The 27777-nt window shown below is 46.1% G+C and overlaps 1 protein-coding gene across 4 annotated transcripts in view; it reads left to right on the top strand.

Annotated features, from left to right (window-relative positions):
• The window catches only part of RALYL (RALY RNA binding protein like), a 571820-nt gene that overhangs the window by 436702 nt on the left and 107341 nt on the right, over positions 1-27777 (top strand). For all 4 annotated transcript variants that reach the window (XM_036337432.1, XM_036337429.1, XM_036337428.1 and 1 more), the window contains one exon: positions 20654-20729. In XM_036337432.1, coding sequence (XP_036193325.1) covers positions 20654-20729 — 76 coding nt within the window. The remainder of the gene's footprint in view (positions 1-20653; positions 20730-27777) is intronic.

Genomic DNA, 27777 nt, shown 5'->3' on the forward strand with positions numbered 1-27777 from the left:
TGGGAATAGAGGGGATCTTATCTCAGCATAATAAAGGCTATATATGACAAACCTACAGCCAACATCATACTCAATGGGCAAAAACTAAAACTATTTCTCTTAAGAACAGGAGCAAGACAGGGATGACTGCTTTCACCACTCTTACTTATATAATACTGGAAGTCCTAGCCACAGTGATTAGATAACTAGAAAAAGTAAAAGACAACCAAATTGGAAACGAGGAAGGATAACTGTCATTATTCGTAGATGACATGACATTGCACATAGAAAACCCTACAGACTCCACCATGAATCTACTAGATTTAATAAAGAAATTAGGTAATGTAGCAAGAGACAAAATCAGCACCCAGAAATCAATGGCATTTTTACACACCAATAATAAATTCTTAGAAAGAGAAACTAAACAAACAACCTCATTTACCATAGTAACAAAAATATTAAGATACCTAGGAATAAATTTAACCAAGGAGGTAAAAGACCTGTACTTGGAAAACTACAGGACATTGAAAAAAGAGATAGAGAAAGATATAAACAAGAGAAAGAATACACTGTGTTCATAGATTGGTGGAATTAATATCATTAAAGTGTCCATACTTCCCCAAGCAATCTATAGATTCAATGCAATGCTTATTAAATTATCAATGGCATATTTCACAGATACACAACAAATATTCCAAAAATTATATGGAACCAAAAAAGACCCCAAATAGCTTCAGCAATCTTGAGAAAGAAGAAAAAAGTTAGAGGGATTACAATACCAGATACCAAGTTATTCTACAAAGCCACTGTAATCAAAGCATCCTGGTACTGGCACAAGAACAAGCATATAGATCAGTGGTTCTCAACCTTCCTAATGCCACGACCCTTTAATACAGTTCCTCATGTTGTGGTGACCCCCAATTTCATTGTTACAAATTGAACAAATTGTTACAAATTAAAGCATAGTGATTAATCACAAAAACAATATGTAATTACATATGTGTTTTCCAATGGCCTTAGGCGACCCCTGTGAAAGGGTCGTTCGATCCCCAAAGGGGTCGCGACCTACAGGTTGAGAACTGCTTATATAGATCAATGAAATAGAACAGAGACCCCAGAAATTGACCCAAGCCATTATGCTCAGTTAATATTTGGCAAAGGAGGCAAGAGCATACAATGGAGTCAAGACAGTTCCTTCAATAAATGGTGTTGGGAAAATTGGACAGATACATGCAAAAAAAATACAAAAACGAAAGTAGACCACCAACTTATACCATACACAAGAATAAACTCAAAATTGATAAAAGACTTAAATGTAATAAGATGTGAAACCAAAAAAATCCTAGAAAAAACCATAGGCAACAAAATCTCAGACATCTCTCGTAGCAATATGTTTGCAGATACATCTCCTAGGGCAAAGGAAACTAAGGAGAAAATAAACAAATGGGACTACATCAAAATAAAAAGCTTCTGCACAGCAAAACAAACAAACAAACAAAAAACAACAACCATCAACAAAATGAAAAGGGAGCCCCCAGTATGGGAAAACATATTTGGCAATGATTCATCTGATAAAAGATTAATATCCAAAATATATAAGGAACTTATATAACTTAACAAAAGGAAACAAACAATCCAATTTAAAAAATGGGCAAAGAAAATAAATAGACACTTCTCCAGTGTCATATAGATGACCAAGGGACATATGAAAAAATGCTAAAAGTCACTGATCATCATAGAGATGCATATTCAAATGACAATGAGGTATCACGTCATACCTGTCAGGGTGGCTACCATCAACAAATCAACAAATGACAAATGCTGGTGAGGATGTGGAGAAAAGGGAACCCAATACACTTCTAGTGGGAATGCAGACTGGTGCAGCCATTATGGAAAACAGGATGGAGTTTCCTCAAAAATTAAATATGGAACTGCCATTTGACCCAGTGATCCCACTTCTAGAAATATATCCTAAGAAACCCTAAACACCAATCAGAATGAATGTATGCACCCTGTGCCCATCAGGACATGAGTGGATAAAAAGCTGTGGTACATTTACACCATGGAATACTATGCAGCTATAAAAAAAAGAATATCTTACCCTTTGAGACAGCATGGAGGGACGGACCTGGAGCATCTCATGCTAAGCAAAATAAGCCAATCAGAAAAAGACAAATATCACATGATCTCACTCATATGTGGAATCTAAAAAACAAAATTTACTATTGAACAAAATAGATCCAGCGACATAGAAGGATGGAACAAACTGATGAATCTCAGAGGGGAAAGCAGGGTTGAGGGGTGGGTGGGGAGAGATCAACCAAAAAACTTGTATGCATATATGCATAACCCATGGACACAGACTATAAGATGGTAGAGGCCTGGGGCTCTAGGGGTCAATGGAGGAAAAAGGGACATCTGCAACACTCTCAACAATAAAGGTTTTTTTAAAAAAACACATGGATGGAGTGGGAACTCTTATAGCCAAGGTACCTAGGGATAAAAATGGTAAGAGCCAACATTGGTTAAATTAATTTTAAATGAAACACTCGGGCTTGGAGAAGACTAATGCAGGCATACTGTTGTAAAGTATGGCTCACAGTGCAGTAAATAGACAAATGTGAGATATGCATATAAAACACCTCATTTATCAGGAAGTCCAGTGGCATTTTTACTGGCTACAAATGGGCAGAAGCAGAGTTTCACTTGTCATATTGATGGACTGCTCGTCACCACCTCAGACATGTCTGAGCACTAAGAGGAACAATAACCCCCCAAATTAGCCCAGATAACAGCACCCGGGTGATGAACTCCAAGTACTTTCGCCTGCGATGCTGTTGCAAGTTCTTCCCCTGTATCAGTGTCTGTCACAGAGACGTGAAATAAAATTAATGAAGGACAGAGAGCCTGTCCAACTCACCATACAGTTTCTTGAGCGAAAAACCAGTACAACTTACAAAGAATTTTTTAAAATCCTCTCAATATAGTCTATAAAGTCTATAGTCAATATAGTCTCTCGTAGCAATATGTTTGCAGATACATCTCCTAGGGCAAAGGAAACTAAGGAGAAAATAAACAATGGGACTACATCAAAATCAAAGAGAACCCAGCTGAGCTCCTAAAATCAAAGAGAACCCAGATGAGCTATGTATCAGGCACCCCGTCCCCTGACAGGATTTTCCCATGTGCCATCTCCCAAGTGAGCCTTGGCCCATCAGCCGGTGCTCATCTACACAGGTGAGCTCTCTCCTGGCTGTCCCTGCGGCTGCCCTGCCCTCTCAGGCTGGAGTGCCTGCCTGGAACTGACAGTCTACCCTCTTTATCAGGACCCTCACACCAGAGCTTCTCTCCAGCCGCTGTTTAAGCTTTGGGTTGGGTTTCAAACAACCTTCCTGCAAGGAAGATGCTGCTGCCCAAGGATGAGCAGAAAGCTCGCTCCCTTCCCCAAGACCCAAACACTGAGAGAGAAAATACAAGTTCAGGGATGTCACTCGGATGCCTCCTCAGACCTCACATGTTTTCTCTCTGACCTTGCTCCTTGGAGACAAGCCTTTCAGCCAGTCCCAAAATACCACAGTCAAGCACATGTAATTGTGACACATTATTTCCTAAACTATTCTCCCAAAATTGCAATACTCAAACACTAACTCTAGACAGACATTCCTAGCAATGCCAGAGACATAGGAGGTGGATTTGAGACCAGTTAATTTCAATTTCACAGGAAACAAAGAATTACAATAATTAGCACACTATCCCGATGTAATTGTTTTCTCAATGCAGTAAGTATACTCACATAGTGGGAAGAGTTAGCGTTCTTTCCAAAGATGCCTGAATTCTACATCAGCACAAAAACTATGTATTAAGTGTCTTGACAGCCAGCTGAGGGCTAGGTGTCTCATACTGTAGCCAACTGCTGCATCCTTTATGATAAGAAGACAATATTAAAGCTCATGTTCTCTTCCTAGTAAGTACAATTTGGGAAATTACATCAAACAAGGAAAGGACAGTATAAGACAGACTATATACCTGTGGAAATTTTAGTAATATTTCTGTGTTATAGAAACTAAGAGATCAAAAAAACTTTCTGAGTCAGAGGAAATGTGAGCGAGACCTGCCAAGTGTGTATGAGTGGCTTAGATTTCCCTGTTACCTGCCATCTGTGAATGTTACTAGGTAAGCATTTCTGTTCCCATGAAACTGTAATTCCCCCAAATGGAAAGCTTAGGGGTCCGTTCTCAGGTAATCTACAACTGACTATGATTGTTCATTCAGAATCATCTGTCTTCTAAGAAAACATTCAATCATTTTTATTGTCTTTTAGTGTCCAGACTTACTCGCGATGTCTAAGCTAATGCTTTCTCGCCTAATGTTTAGAGCAATTATTGTTCGTATTGTTATCTACTCCATGACAAATACCATATATCCCTTTACCAACCCCTAAAATAAAGCATCTTTGTAATAAATATTTCACTGTGTTTTCTTCTACAATTTTTGAAAGACATAGAGACTCTAAGATTAGTACTGAAGAAAGACTGCATCCAGGGAGTAGTTAGCTGCCAGATTCTATACTAGGCAATTCCCATGTTACAGACGAGGAAAACTGTGGCTTACAGAGGCTGAGTAGCTCAAAGGGGAAGAATGAGAAAGCTGAAGTGAAATTTCTGTCTGGTTCCAAATACCATGGTCTAAATTATTATATGTTAGGCAAAAATATATTTAAAATTCTGAATCCCTGGAAACTGTGATTTGCTATTATTAGCATTTTTGTTAATGGTAAACAAATGCTTAATTTTATCTTAACTCATAAAGTATGTTAACAAATATAAATGTTACATTGATATTATATTGACCTTTATGCAACATTGCTCAATATTAACCTACATACCACTGATGGTCAAATTTTTAAGGGATATTTTATGACCTTGTTTATTCCCTTTTCAACCTGAATAATATTCAATTCAAGCAGATTTTCCTATAGAAAAGTTATTTCAGACTTTGGTAGAATATACCTAAAAAAGCACCATTAGAGGGCATGCATATCAAATAAAGAACTTGCCCAAATGAAATGGTCATGTGTAATTCCAAGATAATTAGACTGATCATTAAGTCAAGTTCATCAAGCCAAAGTCTCCAAAATGGCCTGGAAGGCTTGGTTATATACAGGATCCAACTCCCCTGCTAAGTAGCGCCTAGTTTCATACCCGGGCGAGACTCAGGGAAGGGCTGGAGAAGTAAGGACATCGTGTCTCATGTAGTCGGTGGAAAGATGTGGGTGACAGCCCCGTGAGCCCCTTGGGCACCGCTCCCTATGGGCTGTGGCCTCCTCGGGCCCTCTCACCACTCCCACAGTCTGTGCCTCTGGTGATTTACCCAGAATGCCTTTGCAACCCACAGGAGAAAATGTCACATTGAAAAGAGCAAGACCTTGTGCAGCAGCACACGGCCCCTCCCATGGGCCCTCACTGTCAAAAGGAAATGCTTACTTTAATGAGGTTTTACAGTGTTCTTACTGCATATTCTTTTAGCTGCTAGTTGACTAAAAATATGGGCCAGTATCGTGGAAGGTGTGGAAATAAGCCTGGCCTATGATGTCCAAGGCCATATGATTTTTTCATTTTCCTTCTCTTGCTCTTGAGCCTGAGGTGGGGCGGTGTGTGTGGTGGGGAAGGGAGTTTCTAAAGATGAGGGAAGAGCAAGAAGAGGTGGAAAGATGCAGATGAGAAGTTGATGGCCATATAAGGATTAATTTGAGTTCAAAGCTCAAATGTTCTTGACAACCTTGTCTATTACAAATTTCGATGGTGACATGCTGGGAAGCCTGTGGGCGGGACTAGACTCCAGCCTTATGGGAAGATGTCCAGGGCAATGTCATACTTCCGTGGACGTGGCTAGCATTTTTATATATGTTAGCAAACGCTTCTGCCAGCAAAAAGAGTTAGTGTTCAGATAACACAGTACTTTAAAAAATATTTTTGAGACATTTCAAACTACCATTAAATTTCTTTTTTTTTTTTTCTGGAGAAATGTTCTTAGCAAATAGTACAAGTACAACGTGGTATAAAAGAGCAATAAATGAAAAAAAAGTAAATATTAGTATAGTCCACAGAGTTATTTGGAACAAAAATACTTGTTATAAAGGTTAATCCTAAAATGTTAACTATATGCACAAAAAACCCACAAAACCTGTCTTCCATCACGCGTGTCACACCCAGGCTCCAGGGAGTAAGAAAAATCTAGAGAAAATTGGGAGAGGGGAACACCACATCCTCTAGGCCAGCCGTGGGCAAACTACAGCCCGCGGGCCGGATCCGGCCCGTTCGGCTGTTCTATCCGGCCCTCGGAGCCGAAAGAGTGGAGGGTTCTCTTGCTCTCCCCTCCACTCCTTCACCAGCAGCAGTGTTAACATGGCAACGTCGGGAAACATGGCCGCAGCTCCTTCTTCTGAGTTCAGTTTCAGAACCCATTGTGGCCCTCCCGTAAAAAAGTTTGCCCACCCCTGCTCTAGGCCAATGATGCTGAGGTGCCCCACGCACTAGAGCAAGGGGATGCAGGTGGAACGGGGCATCCCCAGGGAAACCCTCCCCCCAGCGTCACCCATTCCCGAGGGGCCTAGAAGCACCGCAGACCGGCTGTCCGCCAGCAGGCAGCTTAGGTCGCCCATCAGGCGGCCCTGCACAAGGGTTAAACCAGGAAAGAATCATCCTAAATTCTGTGGCTCCGAATCACTTGAGGCAGAAGCTTATGCTACTTATGAACCCAGTGAGCTCACGGCCAGCATGAAGCGTGGCATCGCTTGACTCATCCACCCCTTTTCTGTAGCTGATGGGGTTATTTCTCTTCTGCTATTTCTTGGCAATTCCAGGAAAATAAATGACAGTCACAGTATCTACTAGTTTTAAAAATGTATTCAATTATTTTTGTAGCACATTTGATAGCTGTAACACTTGCGAACTTCACACAAATTGACTGCAGGATTCATGTCATCATTTCTATCGAAAGCATTTCAAAGCTTTAAAATGACCGCGTTCTGAAATAAGACAGCAGTTCCCAGAGGGACGCGGGATAGAGCTCGATGGAGCCGGTTTCACTGCCCTTTCCCCAAAGGCTCCTCTGCAGGCAGTTCCCTTCCCGCCTCCTTTGTCTGAAACTGAGTTTGACCAGAGAGGATCAGGAACAAGACCCCGAAGGAGGTGTCCTTTCGCCTTCTTGCGGACTCCTTGCCGCTCCAAGCGAAAAGCGCCTCTGGAAACTGCCTGTGCGAGCTCCGCGGCTGGGGTCTATTGTCCAGGAAAAGGATGCAGTTTTGTGGTCGCCAGTGTCCCTCAGGCTGGGAGTCCGCAGCTCGGCTGCGCGCTGCAGAAGCAAACCCCGGGGCCGGCCTGGCCAGCTCCCAGCTTAGTAAGACCACCAGGCGCATCTGCCACTTCTGGAAGCCGCAACCGGAATACACAGCACAGAGTGCCTAGAAATAGAGATGCGCTTTTCAGTCAAAATCAAGAGGAAATCAGAGAGAGGGGTATGATGCAGTGTTACTAGGAAAGACATTCTGCCCCATGCTACTGCATGGATGAGCCGCTGAAGACGTGATGTGCAGTGAAATAGACCAAATTTCTCGTAACTCCACCATAGGAGGATAGTGGTCAGACTCTAGAAACAGACGCGGTGGGGGGGTGTCAAGGGGGGGCGTGTAGCCGGGAGTTGGGTTGAGTGGATGTGGAGTTCATCCGGGAAGATGAAAACGTTTTGGGGGTGATGGCGGGGACAGTTGCATGTCACTGTGAATGCACTTAATGCAACTGAACTGCACATGCAGAAATGTTTGAAATGGCGGATTTTGTTATATACATTTTATCACTATTTGAAAGTGAAGACAAGAGGAAATGAGAGTGATGGATATTGGAGGGCTGTGAGAGGGATGGAAGAAGAGATGGTGCACATCCCGTGGCTGCAGATCCTGCCCGCTCTGGCTCGCTCAGCAAGGGACACTGAGCCCGCAGGACACCCTGAGCCCGCGTGGCACCCAGTGCTGCTGGCGGGGCCACACCTCCTCTGCCACGGAAGGTCCCAGCCGAGCAGAGCGGGTGCCAGGCTGTGGAGACCCAGGGAGGTGACTTAGCTCCGCCCACGCGGAGCACCTGCTGCTCAGCGCTGGGAGCCAGGTTCACTGGCTGCATCAGCTCAGCGGGGGCTGGTCCAGGGCATGCACAGAGTAGCCCATCTGAGCCACACACAAGATCACGGCCACGGGGGGTTTAAAGGCGTGGCTAACTGGTCCAGGATTGCCTTCCTCTTGCTGATGCTGCCATTGGAGTCAGGTGGCTGTGTGGAGAAGCAGAGACCTGGGAGCGGGCGTGGTGCCGGCTCATCTTCACCTGCAGAGGCTGGCAAGGGCGAGGGTGGCGTGGAGCCGCAGGTCCAGGTAGTTCTGTCACAGAGCCTGGGCAGACTGACCATGGTACACAGGAAACGGCCCAGCGAGAGGAGCCAGGCAGAGCGTGAGTCTCAGGGGAACGTTAGGGGACACTGGCCCACTCAGATGAGCCACATGATATGGGAATACAGAGCCCCCTCAACCAGCCCCCACACAGCCACACACACAAACACCCCACAACACACATACACACCACGCTCAAACACACACACCACAAACACACACATAGACCACAAATACACATACACCTCAAACACACACCACAAACACACACACACACCCAAATACACAAACGCACACACATATAGACCACAAATACACACCCCAAACACACACACACACACCACGCTCAAACACACACACCACAAACACACACATAGACCACAAATACACATACATCTCAAACACACACCACAAACACACACACACACACATAGACCACAAAGACACACAAACACACACACACACATAGACCACAAACTCACACACACACTCAAATACACACCACAAATGCACACACACACCCAAATACACACCACAAACGCACACACGTATAGACCACAAATACACACACACCCCAAACAAACACCACAGTCACACACATATAGACCACAAATACACACACACCACCCCCCAAACACACACACACACACACACACACACACACACACACACACACACCTTGAGTACCTACCACTTCCTCAGTCAGCAGCCACCTGGGGGCATCGGTAGGTGGTGTCACAACCGCCTGATGCCTCAGACCCCGTCCTCACCCCCAGCACCTCCCAAGCTGCCCCTCCAGGCCCGAGGCCCATCCACAGCAAACTCAGGCCTTTCCTCAAGACCCCGTGCCGATTACCATGTGTATCTACGGCCCGCACGTGTGGAACTGTGCTGCCCCCTAACGAGAACCTTTCTTAATGTGTCCCTGATGAAGTGCCTGGTGCCCTGCAACTCTCCCAGGCACCCTGGGTCTCCTGCTGGGGCCTCCCACTGTCACAGGCCATCCTATGTCCGAGAGCTCGCTGCTCTTCATGGATAACTCAGATTTGTTGGCCCAAGAAGAACCTGGTGGGAACTGTGATTCAGGGAGGTGTTCTTCCGTTCTTGCCTCTCCATGTGCCTGTCCCGGCTGCCTCCCACTCCCTGTCTCTCTGCAGGCAGCACCAGCAGATCAGACCAGCTGAGTGACCACACGTTGTCCAAGGTGGGAGCTGGATGTCCATCCTCCTTTCAAGTGGAAACCCTCGCACTGGCTGAGTGATTGTATCTCCTGCCCCCGGAGTCGGAGACTCGTACCAGTTGGGTAGCAGTCTCTCCTCTCAGTGTTCACAAGAGTGGCACACCAAACGCCAGCCCTCCCAACCCCTGCGCCTTTCTTGAATGGGGGACAGAGAGACGAGGAGGAGCGGGGAGGGCTAGAGGGCTCCCCGGAGGTGAGGGGAGGTAGATGATGTTAGAATAAGAATAACCACACAGCTAACCATGAGGACATTCCATGAGGCTGAGAGTTTTACACATAGCAATTAACTGAATCCCTCCGCAAAGCATTCTGTGGAAGTACAATTGTTTTCTTGACATACGAGTTTAGGTAAATTGCCCAGCTCTCTAAGCTAGTCAGTCCTGGAGCTGGGGTTTGGCCCAGGCTGTCTGGCTCCTGAGCCTGGTTCTGAGACTGGCTAGGAACACATTGAACTTAGGCACAGGGGACCATGAGGTGCCACTGTCGGGGGACGTGGGGAGGGGCTCCATGCAGGGTGCAGCGCTGAGGACCCGGCAAAGCTTGTAGGTGCCCTACACCTCGGGGGAGTGTGCAGTGGGAAGGGAACCCGGGGGGCTGTCCGACTCAGACACTGTGGCCCAAAAGGAGGGGTAGTCTCTCTGTGTGGAGCATGTGCGGTCCCTGCTGGCAGCCTGTCAGTCTTTTCTGTCACAACCTCACACTTGCATCACATGCTGTTGACAGAAGCATCTACTCAAGGCACCCAGGATGTGGCTATGGCAGGTCCTTTCAGTCTCAACGGTTGCACTTCCACATTTACCGTGTCACTGTGTCCACATCTGGCCAACGCTGTCACCATAAACAACTGGACCTCACTCATGTGACGTCAAACTAAAATGTTCAACATTTTCTGTAGAATTTGGCAGAGTTGTGTTTACAGAATCAGTAGGTTTTGTGACGTGGTGGGATTAGACGTGTGTGAGTGCTGTTTCAGCATAAAGCTGCCTCTTTAGGACATTGTAAGTAACCGTCAATCTTAGGTTGTTGTATAACATTGAATGTTGCTTCGTTGTGTTAATACAAAGGTGACTGCGTTGTGTGGCTACGGCAGAGCCCGAGACGCTCTAGTTGTGGGACATTGAGGTGAACCAGTGATGCACTGAGTGCGCGTGTGATTGACTGCAGTGCTTTCCGCCGACAGCTGCTAGAAAGGGGAGCTGTGGTGCCTGTGAAAGAAAAGGAACCCCGAAAGCTCTGCAGGGTGCGGGTGACATCTGACAATGCCGTGGAGCTGAAAGTGCTGGGGACAGTTCTATATCATGTGAGCTGCGATTAAGCTGAACTTTCCCAGGAAGATGTATGGGAAATTTGTTACAATTCATTGCCCTGAGCAAATAGAGGCAGCCGACATTTTTCTGGCTGTTTGAGATGAGTAATAGACCCATAAAGCATCAGGGACAGACACTATCTGGACCAACATCCCACGGATTTTACCACCCCAGTGACATCTACCACCAGCCCACACACAGGAAACAATGGCGACATTTAAAACATGGAGTGATATAATGTTCCAGTGCCTAATTCCTAATAGAGAAGAAATGAAACAGAATAAGGCAAATACGGGTTTGAGGTAGGGAGATACAGATGTATTGATAGGTGCCCCTCAAAATGAGGGGACATGATTACGGGATCAGCCCCCCAAACTACCCAGACAACCTCCCTGAACCATGGTCCCCTCCCTTCCACAGACAAAAGCTAACATGGGTAACACACCCAAGTGACAGTCACAGCCTCGTCACAAACCTACAATTGAAAACACTTGCCTGGCCCCCTTTGAACTGTCACCTTCCTCAGAGTGAATCCTGATGGCCAAGGCCACGTGGGGGACATGTTTTAGGAACCCGCTAATGACACAACCCAGTCCCCCCACAGCCGCGTGTTCACAGCCAACGCACACCGCGGCGCCGCTCAGGAGCGGAGCAGCGCGCATAATTAATTACTCTTCTGTATTCACGCTGCCGATGGTGTTTCCTTGTCATGATTTATCAGCCTCGCGTCCTGTGCGAGGCAGCGGCATACAGAAGACACCCCGAAGGCTGTTCTAGCGTTTCATTAGCAGAGCCCATTGCGGGGAGATAGCCCACTTTCCTCCGCAGAATGGAGGCATATTTTGATGACTCTGTGAATCAAAGCACAATCACTCTTCTCTTTTTTTAAATGTACAAAGCTTATTTTTCTTCCTTACCAAATCCTGCTTGCTTACGGCACAGCGCCTGGGCGCTTTCGGACGTGGGTTCTCTGTGCTGCCGTGTCCGTGCCCCCTCGATGAGGCATTGACCACGTCTGATTGACGCGCTAACAAAGGAGAATTTAAATTAAGGAGAAGGGGCTTTGGGCGAGGAAAAGTCCATCTCCTCTGTGTACCAATAAGCACCTAAACTCTCATTGCTGAATATAAGTAGACTTTAGAAATATTTTTTATAAATTTTCAATATTGGACTGTATGCTGTTAATCAAATTCAGATCAGATGTTATATTAAATGTCACTATAGCAAAAGGCCATTACAAAATAAAAATGCCCAATCTTTATCCACTAGAAATTACCTTGGCAGTTAGTTTTAAAAGGTAAAACTAGTTCTGATTTCACAGAGAAAATAATAAAATGGACACTAATGTATAAAAAGACAACTTTCCCTACTGCAACGTTTAGGCAAGGAAATTCATTCAACTTCATGGGAAACAAAATTACAATCCCAGGCTGTAATTTGCCCTTTGCTTCTATATTTGTCCATGAGATGACTTATACACCAGTTAGTAAAAGCCGGATTTGGGGAATTATATTTCAGCAATGCAGGAGCCATGGAGTTGATCGGCTAACACTTCCATTTAACAGAAGCTGTGATCTGAATGTCAGTGGAATTAAATAAGACGTGGGGCGGGAATCGCCTGGCCATCGTGCACTATAATGTGGCTAGTAGATATATTTGCTTGGCCGACACAATTTACACTAATAAAGGAAAAAAAGAAAAACATGCTCTAATTCAATAATCATTTTCAAGTTAAAATGCAACATAAAAGTACCGTGAAGCGAACAGTTATTTTCTTCATTTAGCAGATATGCAGATATGTATATATATGAAAGTTCATCAGGCTTTGTAACTTGCAGTCTAGAGAATATTCTATATAGCAAAGTAGAAGACCCATCAATTAATTTCAGTTTGTGCCATGCTTTGTTCCACTAAGTGTAGACTTCACAGGAAAAGTAAAAATATAAGAGAAGAAAGAGCAGAAGAAAAAAGTAGAGGTTAATTGCCTTTGTGGACTCACAGTGGTTTTGACAGCTCGGAACCATTAAAATGTGTGTAAAAGTGGATGAAAGTATTCTTAGCAAGACTGTATTTGGAGTATTTATTCTAGATATGTGAAATATGCTGTTGGTATTTTAGTAGGGATTGAACTGAATCTACAGATTGCTTTGGGTAGGTAGTATCGACATTTTAATTATGTCAGTTCTATCAACCATGAACAGGGTATATTCTTCCACTTGTTTATACCTTCCCCTATATTTTTTTTCAACAAAAGGAAGAGAAACAATCGAATTTTTAAAATGGGCAAAAGACCTAAATAGACACTTCTCCAAAGGGGACATACAGATTGCCAGGAAACGTGAAAAATGCTCAAGGTCACTAATCATTAAAGAGATGCAAATTAAAATGACAATGAAGTATTATCTCATACTGCAGAATGGCTAACATCAACAAATCAACAAATGGCAAGTGCTAAAGAGAATGTGGACTGGTTCAGCCACCGTAGAAAACAGTATCGAGTTTCCTCAAAAAATTAAATATGGAATGCCATTTGACCCAGTGATCCCATTTCTAGGAATATATCTTGCGAATCCTGAAACACCAATGAGAAAGAATGTATGCATCCCTGTGTTCATAGCAGTGCAATTTACAATAGGTAAGATCTAGAAACAGCCCAAGTGCTCATCAGTACATGAGTGGGTAAGGAAGTTCTGAGTACATTTTAAGAACTTCTGGGATATTAAGGAGCTGTTAACAAAAGAATCTCTTACCCTTTGAGACAGCGTGGAGGGACCTGGAGAGCATTATGCTAAGTGAAATAGCCAGTCAGAGAATGACAAGTATCACATGACCTCTCTCATATGTAGAATCTAAGAATAAAATGCCGGGAGCCGGTCCATGCTTGCTGTTTCAAGGGACCTGGCATATATGGCATACTGTTCTTAATATGTTTGCTCACCTTCTTGGCACTATGTGTTTTAACCAAGGTCTCTGAGAAAGGTTGTTTCCCCAGGTAGGGATTTTCCCCTGAAGTTAGGGAGGGAATAAAACTTCTTAACTAAGTGCCAGGTGGGTAATTAATCACTTTAACTACGAACAATCATGCTTAAGCTACATAATCTTTACTCCCTGGAATGGAGATAAGAAACGCCCTAACCTTTGTAATAGAGATTGATAGGATTGGAATCAACCGGTATAAATACAGTTGTAAGAAGACAGAACTTAGTACACAGAACTTAGAATACGGAACCAGGAGAGACGGAACCTAGGCACAGAACCTACACAGAACGCTCTCTAGAGACAGAAGAACTTCGCTGGAGAGAACATGGCAAAAGATCCTGGACTGAACCTGACTACAGAAATTGGCAAGAGAACCTGACTAGAACCTGGTAACTGAACCTGGCTGGAGAACCTAGCAAGACAACATGGATACTGAACCTGGCTGGAGAACCTGGACAGAACCTGCCTGGAGAACCTACCAAGAGTTCATGGACACAGAACCTGGCTGGAGATCCTGGCTAGAGATCCTGGCTAGGCTGCTGATGAACTGAACACTGTCTCCGTGTCATTCCTTCTTCACCGACTCCATCCACACCTTTGGGGACCCCTGGACCCGCTGGGGTTGGACCCCAGCAATAAAACTGATGAACAAAATAGATCCAGAGACACAGAAGCATGGAACAGTCTAATGAATCTCAGAGGGAATGTGTGGGTGGGAAGAGATTGAGCAAAGAACTTGTATGCATATATGTATAACCCGGGGGCAGACAATAGTGTGGTGAAGTCCTGGGGAGAGGGGCAGGTATATGCTAGAAGGGGTCAATGAGGAAAAAAAGGGGACATCTGTTATACATTCAACAATAAAGATAGATAAATAAATAAATAAATAAATAAATAAATAAGTCCTTCAGTTTGACCTTTGTAGAGATTTGACAGATGCTCATGAAATATAGAAAAATAATCTTCAAAAAACTATCCCAGATAAAATAAGAGACAACGTGATGGGGGAATGATATAAGTTTGAGGAATTAGGTAATTCACGTTTGAAAAACACCCCATTTGGTGTTGGCTTTTCGCCTGAGGGAGGTGTGCTGTGCTCTCTGCTAAATCTCTTTAAACTAGATGTTGTAAATGTGCACCAGAGCCACAGTGTTTCATCAAGCTTCCTGGCCACTCACACCTCAAGGCCAGTCACAGGTACGTTGATGATTAGCTAGTGGGAGTTTTGATGGAGAAAAAAGTAAAACCAACAAAAAAAGAGGAACAGGTCTGGGAAGCTCAGCCAGAGGGCTGAGGCTCCGGCAGACTCTACTGATGATGCCAGTCCGAGCACCAGCTCACACCCACCTCCCGCCCCCTCCCCCCACCCTTACCCCCACTCACAGCCCCCACCCGGGACCAGCCCTGGCTGAAATCACAGCCAGCAAGTGAAAAGGGCACCCAGCCGGGCACGTGCGCACGTCCTCGCTCCCTTTCTGCTGGGGAGACCGCCGTCACAGACAGCCACCAGCTTCCCCTGTCCTTGCAGAGCCCTGGAGCAGCTTTTCTGTACAAATGGGACCAGCCAAGCAGTGATCTCTGCATTAGCATTCTAATAACCGGCGGCCCTGATGCAGTGTCAGAACTAATGCATGAAACTCGGTCCGAGCGCATTAAAATGCTCCCGACACAGTGACGGCCCAGTAAAAGGAGGCTACAGGTGCAGTCCCATAACAGTGACTAGTTTACATGCCATAAGGACCTATTCCAGATGCTAAAGCTCTGGTTCTGCAAGAAGAACAAGCTGAGAACCATTCGCTTTTGTACAAAACTGGCTGCACGCTCCCTCAGCTTCAGGCTGGAAATGGCCCCGAAGTCCGCACTGGAGAGCACAGCTGGGCCTGGCTCGCTTTGCAAGACTGGGGCATCGCCCTGAGATCCAGCACCCCGGGCAGCCCCAGCTGACCACCGCCTTGGAACCCACCAGGCAGCTGAGAGAGAGTCAGACGTGTTTCCGCATCACTGCCAGACTGCTCCCCACAGCACCCCTCAATTCTACAGCCTCTAGGATGCCAAGACCCCTGGGACCAGGACAGGACTTCCCTGCTGCTTCCCACAGCCAGGCCAGGTCTGAGGGGCAGAGAATAGTGGCGTCCTGATCTGGTGAAGAGCCGTGATACGGGGAAGGGGGGGGGGGGATCCTGAACCGGGTCTGGTGGAGCTGTGGCTCCCCGCTGTTGCAGAGGCTCAGGCCGTCCTCTCTCCCAGGACAGTGCCTGGCATGGGCCTGAGCTCACTAGTAAAGACAGTTGTCACGCATCATCATGGGAGCCATCTAATCTCTCGGCCTCTCGGACATCTGTCTGCGTGGCGTGGGAGGAGGGGCCCCCCTGCGTATTTCCCAGGATTGCCCCTGGGTGCTGACTCACAGTCACTGCACTCCCGCCCAATCGGTGCCTGTGCCGGGTAATGGATGGCTTTACACCTTCACTTGTCAAACAGAGCAGACTGTTTTCTTCATCTCCTGGATTTTTATTCAATGAAACAGGAGTGAATCTCTAAATCTTCCAAATGTGAACAATGAAAGACCGAGTGGCTTTTCCTGGCAGTGTCTGTGCCATAGCTGAATTATTTAAACTGTTATTGAATCCCAGGGCAGGGAGTGAAGCAAAACTATCCCAAGAATAAGAAGATTACTTTTCATTTATTCACTTAGAAATTGTTTTTCTTCTTGTAAATGCTTTCTCCATCTAAAAAGATCACATTGGTGCCCTAACCTGTTTGGCTCAGTGGATAGAGCATCGGCCTGTGGACTGAAGGGTCCCGGGTTTGATTCCGGTCAAGGGCATGTACCTTGGTTGTGGGCACATCCCCAGTGGGGGGCATGCAGGAGGCAGCTGATGGATGTTTCTCTCTCATCGATGTTTCTAACTCTCTATCCCTCTCCCTTCCTCTCTGTAAAAAATCAATAAAATATATTTTAAAAAATAAAAAATAAATAAAAAGATCACATTGGTAATGTGGATGCCTCATTACTCTATGAGGTAGACATCACTTTGATATCAAGGTTAAATTTCTCTCTCCACGACGGATGCCCACAGGGTGGTAGAGATGGGTGACAGGTGTTTGTTTATTGTAATAGTGTAAATATTACATGATTTCAAAGAGTCAATTCACTTTTATGAGGATATTCCAGATTGAATACATGCAAATAAATAATTGTAAAATACTTTTTTAAATATTTCTGGTTATCTCACAAACTATTATTTTAGGGGCGCTCTGTTTTGCTGGGTAACATCCAAAACATCTCTATGTTCACATCTATATAAAATCACTGAAGGGAAACATAAATGAGGGTTCTTTTTCCAGAATCTTATGCTTTAATATCCATTACAGATACCCAAGAAAGGGATATATGATGGCATTTTGCCATGATTTATGTGTTTGCCAGTGTACCTAACAGCAACCTCCAAAACGTTCTTCAGGTAACCAGCCCACTGGCCAGTGCTGACCGAGTGAGCTGGCTCCACTTCCACAGGCCGTGCGGAGCTACACCTGCTGGGCTGTGGACTGGCGGGCTCTTTGAGCACCTGGTGGACAAACACCCCTGGGCAGGATGCTGAAGGGCACAGGAAGGGACAAACACCCCTGGGCAGGATGCTGAAGGGCACAGAAATGATGACTGTCCTGTAGACGTCCCAGGTCAAAGGGGCAGTCAGTAGTCAGTGCCACTGGAACAGTGCCTAAGTGAGGTGGGAGCAGAGGAGAGTTTGGGTGTAGAGTTGGAGGTATCTTCCCAAGACTCAAGGCATAAAATCACAGAATGCAGCCACTACCACTTTCAGTGGAACGCCACCAGGAACTGGACATGTAAGTACATTTCCGTGTGTAGGCTGCCCTTTCTGAGGATGGCACTTTGCAGTGGCACCTGTCTCCCTCTGCCGCGAATCATTTACCTCAAATCCAAAGAGGTTCGTTCAGCTCATTGACTTTTTCCAGGTCTCTAACTTTCTAGTTATTTCTCTCATGGTATATTGACATTGCTTATTTAGTGTAAAACTAAAGAAGAAAAGAAAACTCATTAAATTTTTTAGAACATTGAATATATTTCAGTGAAGCTAGTGGCCCAACAGAATATTTTTCAATTGTTTGAATCTGAGGTTTAGTATTAGAAGGATAAATTTTTCTCTTTTCTGTATTTCTTATGCTTACTTGAAATACTGAAACCTCAAAATAGATATGGGTTTGCCCTGGCCAGTGTGGCTCAGTTGGTTGAACATCATCCCATGCACAGAGAGGTCACCTGTTGGATTCCCAGGCAGGGTATATGCCTTGGTTTCTGGCTCCATCCCCAGCAGGGAGAATGCAGGAGGCAGCCAATAGATGGTTCTCTCTCATCAATGCTTGTCTCTCTCATTGATGGTTTCTCTCTTCCTCTTCCTTCCTCTCTTTTTCTAAAATCAATAAAAACATATTTAAAAATATAGATATGGTTCCATTGTATAAGCCTCTCAGTTGATCCTTACAGAGGCTCACAATGTCACAGGCCCCTACCCCTCCTTATGTGGAGGTCTGCTGTGTCCAGGGGTCTCCTGGGCTCAGGCAGAGCCTTAGCTCCCTCTGCTTTGTCCCTGTGTCTGGGAAGGGATCGGAGGAGTTCCTCCACACAGGTGAACCCAAACAGAAACTTATCAAGAGACTGTTCTTTGGTGGTACTTACCTGGTTTCACCAACCCTCTCTACAACAATATGATTCTCGGACTTAGGGACTAGAGTCCACCAGCTTGGTACACAAATACCTCCATTGGAACTTCTGCACAGCAAGTGAGAATGCAACTAGGATTTTGTGGACCATCTCAAAAGAATTTGTTGAGAATAATTAAATCCACATCCTTTCTTGAGGACACTATAAGATTCCTAAATATTAGTATTTGGTATGAATTTACTTGCAAACTCATGAACTTAAGAAATGACACTTTATGTTCTGTATGTATCTTAATAGTTTTCTCCAAAGCTCATATCTTATGAGAGTGGGCTAACATGGAAGCTTGGTCATCCCTCTTCTTGCCCTACCTGTGTGTCGCTGGCACACTACCAGGACAATCGGGGAAGAACGCCTCAGAGGTCGCTCTGACACTGACCACAGAGGGTACTGTTAAGATGCCATTCACTTGGTAGGTATGGTCACTCCAAGGTCAACAGCTCTTGAGACATAACAACCTAAGCTTTGGCTTCCAGAGAAGTTGGGTTGTTCTCAAGACACAATTAAATCTTGCATTTATAAAGTTCAATACCAAGGAAGTGCTCCCTCATCCCAACCTTTGCAATGATTTATGTTCACTGATTAGCTGAGCTTCCTGCTTGCTGTCCCCTGTCCCTTGTCCCTTGTCCCTAACCAACCCCTTTCACCCTCACCCGTGACACAAGCACTAGATTTCAGATGATGGTCACTAAAGCAGTGTAGAACGTGTAAATTTACATATCTATGTATATAAAAGGCTAAGCGACCGTCTGACCATCCGTCCAGTAGCTATGACTCACAATGACCAACAGAGGGTAGACACTCCGACCAGTTGCTATGACACCAGGGGGCAGATGTGCAATGTGGGAGCTGCCGAGCTGCAGTGATTGGCAGCAGCGGTTCTCTGGTGAAGCACCCTGGAACCAGAGAGGAGGGAGTCCGGTTCCTGGTTGTGTTACCCGAGAACCACCCTCTCGCAATCCAGGACCCCTTGGGGGATGTTGGAGAGCCAGTTTTGGCCCGATCCCCGCAGGCCCGGCCAAGGGACCCCACCTGCTGGAGGGACTCCACTCACTCCACAGACACCCTTTGGGCCACACCCTCCCAGGTGCTGCCAGCCGGGGAGGGACCACGGGAGGTTGGCTCCAGGGCATGTCTAACCCATCTCGCCCAGTTCCACCCCACCAATCACCTTCTAATTAATTTCCTTTCAATGTGTCATCCATCCCTAACACAGTGCATTGAATCCACTCCACAGAAGTCTTCCCTTTTTCTTACAAAATAATGTCCCTCACTTCTTTCCAACTGTTCTTCAACTTTGCCTCCTTTGGATGTTCCTTTTTATCATCCTTTGGACATTTTAACTGTATTAAATCTAGTTGATTATGTCATTTTCCAAACCTTTGTACTAAACTTTCCAATTTCTTATGTTTTATACATTTTTTAAAAATTGAGTTGGTCAATTGCATGCAGATACTCTTTTGTCATGTATTTAAGCATCTTCTTATTGAATCTTAGTGACTTTATCAGAGTTATCGTTCCTGAAGCAAAGAATATGCTCTCTTCTTAATATTTCTCCCTCTCTCTCTCTCCCCCTCTCTCTCTCTTCCCTCCTCTCTCTTCTCTTTCTGTCTCTCTTCATTTTTAGGTAGCATCCCTAATACCCCCTACCCTGTTCAACATTTTCTCTTTTCATACTACTGATCAGCTTCCAATATGTCAGGTATTTTTCTCACTTATTATATCTGTTACCCACAGTCTGTTTCCCCAGTAGAGGATGGTTTCCACAGAGGAGTGTCTAACCTGCTCAGTACGCGACCTATCTCCACCAGTGCTGGGCCTACGTCAGTGCTCAATAAATCCTTGTTGAATGAGTGAAGGACATGTAACATTTGCATAGACAAGTGGCAAGAAGAACATAAAACTTCATGGTTTACTTTCCTCAAATGGCTTCATAGTTTCTTAATCCGTGCTATTTTATCTTATGCTTCCAGATATCAACATGGCCGGGGAACCCAAACCCTACAGACCAAAACCCGGGAACAAGAGGCCCCTCTCTGCTCTGTACAGGTGAGTCGGCGAGCACTAGGCTGCACTATGTGCCATGGAAATGCCCACCAACTTGAAAGGCGATGCAGGTAACCATGAGGACAAATAGGAGCAGCCAGCACCTATGTACATGGCCTGGTTGGACGGCGGACCTCCTGGCCTGGCGGAACCTTCCCAGACAGCTCTCTCACACCCTGCGACGCCTCTCCTGACCCACGAGCAGGTGGTGGGAAGGTCGGCCTTCATTGATAGCTGCATGTGTGCACAGTAGGTGGCTCACATCGGTGCTTGATTTAATCTAATTCACAGCAATGCTGCTCTCCTCTTACACACCGAGCAGCTGACATGCAGTTTCTGAGCAGGTCCCTGGTCACCCCTCTGGGGAAGGATGGCGCCAGTGCTCACACTCACACTTTCCGCTGCTGCCGTGCCCCGAATCGCATCCCCCTGGCCATGCAGCCTCTTCTTGACAAAGTGCATATTCCTGTCCCCCCTCTCCCAGACCCCATTACTGTCTTCCTCTTCTCGAGGGGCAGCTCCGCATCCTTCCCTCTCCCTGACATTCTTGGGTCTGAGTCCATTAACATCTGGTCCTTCCCTCCCCAGGCGTCAGCTTGCCATGCCCACACCTATAATCTCAATGCCAGTGGACGGAGGGGATGTGTTTAGCATCTTCATTGTTCTGTGTGCACTTTTCTTAGGTGAAGTAAAATTCGGTCGATTTGGGGGGAAAACAAAAGTAAATTCCTGGAAGTTTTGGTTTTTTAAAAAAGACCCTCTTTGGAAAAAAAAAAAAGAAAACATGTTCTGCGGTTGAGCCTCATGCCCATTCTGTGCTCTTCCATTGGTGTCTGGCCGCAAGAGCTGGCTCAGCCTCTCTGGCCGCTGAATTCCCTGCTGTCAGCAGCTGTCCCGGGCGATTGAGGTCTCCTATCATTCTAATCATCCCAGGCCTCTCCCGACTCCTGTCTTCACTCCATCAGTGTCCCTGTCCCAGGAGCCGACAGGGCGCTGAGCAAGGCGCGTCCCGCCTGCTAGCGGTTGGAGAAAAGAGAATTGAGATGTGCCTGTCCCCGTGGGTTACGCTGATGCAGCAGAGGGTCCTAGAAGACAGCTCGAAGCTGTGAGCTGGCCTCTGTCCTCTGACAGCCCGCGCTCCTCCTGCAGTCGTGCACAGCCTCACTGCCAGGGCGGACCAAAGCCAAACAGGCAGAGCTCAGCACTGCTGGGCCTGCCCCTCCTGCTGCCCCGGGCTCTCCAGTGAGCGGCCAGCAGAGAGCCGAGAAGAGATATTGGAAGTGTATCTTGATTGATCTTATTATTTTGTGTGAATTTATTGCATTTAAACTGAAATTTTTAATATAAAAATGGAAAGCTAAACAGCTTAACAGAAATGTTGACACTTGGTCTAGGCCAGGGGTGGGCAAACTTTTTGACTCGAGGGCCACAATGGGTTCTTAAACTGGACCAGAGGGCCGGAACAAAAGCATGGATGGAGTGTTTGTGTGAACTAATATAAATTCAAAGTAAACATCATTACATAAAAGGGTACATTTGCCGGGAGCCGGTCCATCCTTGCTGTTTCAAGGGACCTGGCATATATGGCATACTGTTCTTAATATGTTTGCTCACCTTCTTGGCACTATGTGTTTTAACCAAGGCCACCTCTCTGAGAAAGGTTGTTTCCCCAGGTAGGGATTTTCCCCTGAAGTTAGGGAGGGAATAAAACCCCTTAACTAAGTGCCAGGCTGGTAATTAATCACTTTAACTACGAACAATCATGCTTAAGCTACATAATCTTTACTCCCTGGAATGGAGATAAGAAATGCCCTAACCTTTGGAATAGAGATTGATAGGATTGGAATCGACTGGTATAAATACAGATGTAACAAGACAACAGCGCACAGAACCTAGACAGAACCTAGACACAGAACCTAGACACAGAACCTATACAGAACCTAGAGACAGAAGAACTTCACTGGAGAGAACATGGCAAAAGATCCTGGACAGAAACTGGCCACAGAACCTAGAGACAGAACCTAGCGAGAGAACCTGGCTGAAGAACCTAGAGACAGAACCTGGCTACAGAACCTGGATAGGACATGGCAAGAGAACCTGACTAGAACCTGGTGACTGAACCTGGCTGGAGAACCTGGACAGAACCTGGCTGGAGAACCTAGCGAGGGAACATGGCTACAGAACCTGGCTTGAGAACCTGGAGAACCTGGCTGGAGAACCTAGCAAGAGAACATGGACACAGAACCTGGCTGGAGATCCTAACCAGAACTTCGCTGGAGATCCTGACCAGAACTTGGCTAGAGATCCTGGCTAGGCTGCTGATCAACTGAACACTGTCTCCGTGTCATTCCTTCTTCGCCAACTCGGTCCACACCTTTGGGGACCCCTGGACCTGCTGGGGTTGGACCCCAGCATACGGTCTTTTTTTTTTAAGTTTTATTCATTTCAAACGGGCCGGATCTGACCCGCGGGCCGTAGTTTGCCCACGGCTAGTCTAGGCAGTGTTATGTGAAAGGCAGGCGTGACGTCGCCGGCAAAGGCCTCCTGTGCACAGCTGAGAATGCCCCTCATTTCCTGGTGGGCTCCTTGTGAGCGGGCGCTCAGCGCCGCCGCTGACAGGGACGTCGGAAAAGCCAGCGTCTCGGTTATTGGAAAGCAGCCAGCGGCCGGCTTGCTCATCAGAGTTACGTTGCCCGTGCAGGGACGTTCACTTTCCTGCTCTGGTTCTTGGAGTGGTTCCATTTTCTTAGAGAGTAGACGCTTATGAGAGGAAACACGTGCATCTGTAGCTGTCATTTCTCTATTACTCAGTTACGTTAAACTGTGAATTCAAAAGAATTAGAAGCAGAAGTCATTTCCGTCTGGCATATTGTGCACAGACCACAGTAACGGGGAAGTGCATTTTTACGCGATTTCCATCTGTTCACACAAATGAAGGCTGGGCTGCACTGACACTGCCAACCGGTCACCTTCACTGAGAAAGGCCTGTGCGCTCTGCACCCTCCCGGAAGCTGGAGCGCCAGGGTCCTCCCTTCTTCCCTGGGGCTGGCTGTTTGCATGCGCCTCCCTTCACCACCCAGCTCCGGGTGGGTTGCTGCTATGGGCCTGGCTTCATAGATGGGAAAGTAAGCTTCCGAGACAGCAAAGGGTTTGCCTGGAGTCAGGTCACAAGGTCAGAAACTGAGCTCTGGTTTGCAGCCTTGAAGTCTGGTGGGAGCGTACCCTATCTCCCACCTGCTACCATCGAAACAGCACAGGTTAGGAAAAGCAGATTCCTGCCACCCAAAGCCATAGTTCATTCTATTTCTCTCCATGTACACATGCGAACATGCGTTACCACCTATTCATGTGGCTTCAAGTTCTTCTAATATATAGTTGTGTAATTAAAGCTTATTTTTCTTAATTTTTATTGATTGATTTTAGTGAGAGAGGAGGAGGAGATGGGAGAGAGAGAGAGAGAGAGAGAGAGAGAGAGAGAGAGAGAGAGAGAGAGAAACATCAATTTGTTGTTACACTTATTTATGCATTCATTGGTTGCTTCTTCTATGTGCCCAGACCAGGGATCAAACCCATAGCCTTGGCCTATCGGGACGACCCTCTGACCACTGAGCTACCCAGCCAGGGCTATGCTTTTCCTGACAGGGTGACACTGAATAATCGAGGTGGAAGCACCCCGTGGTGTCGGGAGTGTGAACGTGGTAGCAGCTCACACAGGGGTGCTTTCTGCTTTCCTGTTCTTTGCACCTCTGGGTCTGTTTCCTTACCTGTCAAATGAAAGGACTGGAATGACTTCATTTGTTCATTCATTCATTCGTACAAAACATTTATTGTGTATTTACTCTAGTGTGGGCACTGTGATAGCTGATCTTCTTGGCAAATGACACAGGAAAATGGCAAGGCTGCAGGGCATGGAGAGGACAATGAAGTAAAAGCAATCATTTTACGGTCATGGGTAACCTCGGGTTTACCCTCATGCCCTAAACTGCTATGTCTCTGTATCCATTTGCTCAGCGGGGGATGGGAAAGGTCTGCTGTCAGACTCTCCTCTCCACTTATGTCCATTTCCTCTCCATTGTCACCACAAAGCAGTACCTACATGGAATATCCAACCAGGCATCATTTGTTCCTTCTTGTGACTGAGTTTTGATTTAGTCAGATAGGCTACACTGATCATTCATCATGTGCTGAACTAACATGGGCTTCAGAGAAGACACAAACACTTTAAAACATAGTGTGGCTGCAGAATAGTTCTTGTCTTGTGCATGAGTTAGGTGTACATGTAAATAAGGAACATGGATGAACATAAATGCATACAGATATGTAAGACAGAAAGTGAGAGCAGTGCTGCCGATGGGGAAGGGGCGCAAAGTCTGGGTTCTGCTGCTGCACGAGCACATGGTCACTCAGCAGACAAAGGGTGGAACGCCAGGCACAGACTCCGCCCCACACAGAGGTCAAAGAGCATGGCATGCTGGGAGCACGATCAGCCACTGGTGAAGCCACAGAACTGGACCAGCTGGTGGCCAGGCTGTCCCAACTCCTATAGGTCTGCTCATCAGATGAAGGGGGTCCGGCTTCTATTCTACAGGCTCATGGGGAACAGTGGCTCAGGCACAGGGTTGGAGAAGGGAGCAAAAGTAATGATTTCCATCCTGGACATGAATTCATAACGACAGACAATTCACAAAAATAGCACTTGTAATAAAAAGGTCTCTCATTCTAGGCTATTTGTACAGGAAAGGTAATTAGTCACTTGTGCACATTCCATAAATATTGGACTCCATATAATGGTGAATAGCAAATGCTCTCTGAGGAAAATGTTGTAGCTTTGGGTAACTTGCTGCTTCCAGAATTCTGTGTCCATCACTGTGGCTTCCAAAATAGTGTATCAGAGCTGATTGCTGACTGACAGTGTATCAGAGCTGATTGTTGACTGACAGTGTATCACAGCTGATTGCTGACTGACAGTATATCAGAGCTGATTGCTGACTGACAGTTATCAGAGCTGATTGCTGACTGTCAGTGTATCAGAGCTGATTACTGACTGTCAGTGTATCAGAGCTGATTGCTGACTGACAGTGTATCAGAGCTGATTGCTGACTGACAGGGTATGAGAGCTGATTGCTGACTGACAGTGTATCAGAGCTGTTTGCTGACTGTCAGTGTATCAGAGCTGTTTGCTGACTGTCAGTGTATCAGAGCTGATTGCTGACTAACAGTGTATCAGAGCCGATTGCTGACTGACAGTGTATCAGAGCCGATTGCTGACTGACAGTGTATCAGAGCCGATTGCTGAATGACAGTGTATCAGAGCCGATTGCTGACAGTTATGAGAGCTGATTGCTGACAGTTATCAGAGCTGATTGCTGACTGACAGTGTATCAGAGCTGAGTGCTGACTGTCAGTGTATCAGAGCTGGTTGCTGACTGACAGTGTATCAGAGCTGAGTGCTGACTGACAGTGTATCAGAGCTGATTGCTGACTGACAGTGTATCAGAGCTGATTGCTGACTGTCAGTGTATCAGAGCTGATTGCTGACTGACAGGGTATCAGAGCTGATTGCTGACTGATAGTGTATCAGAGCTGATTGCTGACAGTTATGAGAGCTGATTGCTGACAGTTATCAGAGCTGATTGCTGACTGACAGTGTATCAGAGCTGAGTGCTGACTGTCAGTGTATCAGAGCTGTTTGCTGACTGACAGTGTATCAGAGCTGATTGCTGACTGACAGTGTATCAGAGCTGAGTGCTGACTGTCAGTGTATCAGAGCTGATTGCTGACTGACAGTGTATCAGAGCTGATTGCTGGCTGACAGTGTATCAGAGCTGATTGCTGGCTGACAGTGTATCAGAGCTGAGTGCTGACTGACAGTGTATCAGAGCTGATTGCTGGCTGACAGTGTATCAGAGCTGATTGATGACTGACAGTGTATCAGAGCTGATTGCTGACTGACAGTGTATCAGAGCTGATTGATGACTGTCAGTGTATCAGAGCTGATTGCTGACTGACAGTGTATCAGAGCTGATTGATGACTGTCAGTGTATCAGAGCTGATTGCTGACTGACAGTGTATCAGAGCTGATTGATGACTGTCAGTGTATCAGAGCTGATTGCTGACTGACAGGGTATCAGAGCTGATTGATGACTGTCAGTGTATCAGAGCTGATTGCTGACTGACAGTGTATCAGAGCTGATTGATGACTGTCAGTGTATCAGAGCTGATTGCTGACTGACAGTGTATCAGAGCTGATTGATGACTGTCAGTGTATCAGAGCTGAGTGCTGACTGACAGTGTATCAGAGCTGATTGATGACTGTCAGTGTATCAGAGCTGATTGCTGACTGACAGTATATCAGAGCTGATTGCTGACAGGGTATCAGAGCTTATTGCTGACTGACAGTGTATCAGAGCTGAGTGCTGACTGTCAGTGTATCAGAGCTGATTGCTGACTGTCAGTGTATCAGAGCTGATTGCTGACTGATAGTGTATCAGAGCTGATTGCTGGCTGACAGTGTATCAGAGCTGATTGCTGGCTGACAGGGTATGAGATCTGATTGCTGACTGACAGTGTATCAGAGCTGATTGCTGACAGTTATGAGAGCTGATTGCTGACAGTTATCAGAGCTGGTTGTTGACTGTCAGTGTATCAGAGCTGATTGCTGACAGTTATCAGAGCTGATTGCTGACAGTTATCAGAGCTGGTTGTTGACTGTCAGTGTATCAGAGCTGATTGCTGACAGTTATCAGAGCTGATTGTTGACTGAAAGTGTATCAGAGCTGATTGCTGACTGGCAGCTGATTGCTGTCCCCACCTGTGCACCAGGCCTCTATCTATACTAATAAAAGGATAATATGCTAATTAGACTGGGAGACTTTCTAGGAGACCTTCCAGACGTCCTTCTGGACAAAGCCATGGTGGCAGGGCCGGGGTAGAGGCTGTTAGAACCTAAGAGGGGAGGGAAGTTGTGGGTGATCAGGCCAGGATGGGACATCAGTTGTGGGTGATCAGGCTGATGGGGGGCAGGGACATTGGAGTTAAAAAGACCAGCAGG

This window comes from Myotis myotis, unplaced genomic scaffold (assembly GCF_014108235.1).
Source record: "Myotis myotis isolate mMyoMyo1 unplaced genomic scaffold, mMyoMyo1.p scaffold_m19_p_16, whole genome shotgun sequence".
Classification (NCBI taxonomy): Eukaryota; Metazoa; Chordata; class Mammalia; order Chiroptera; family Vespertilionidae; genus Myotis; species Myotis myotis.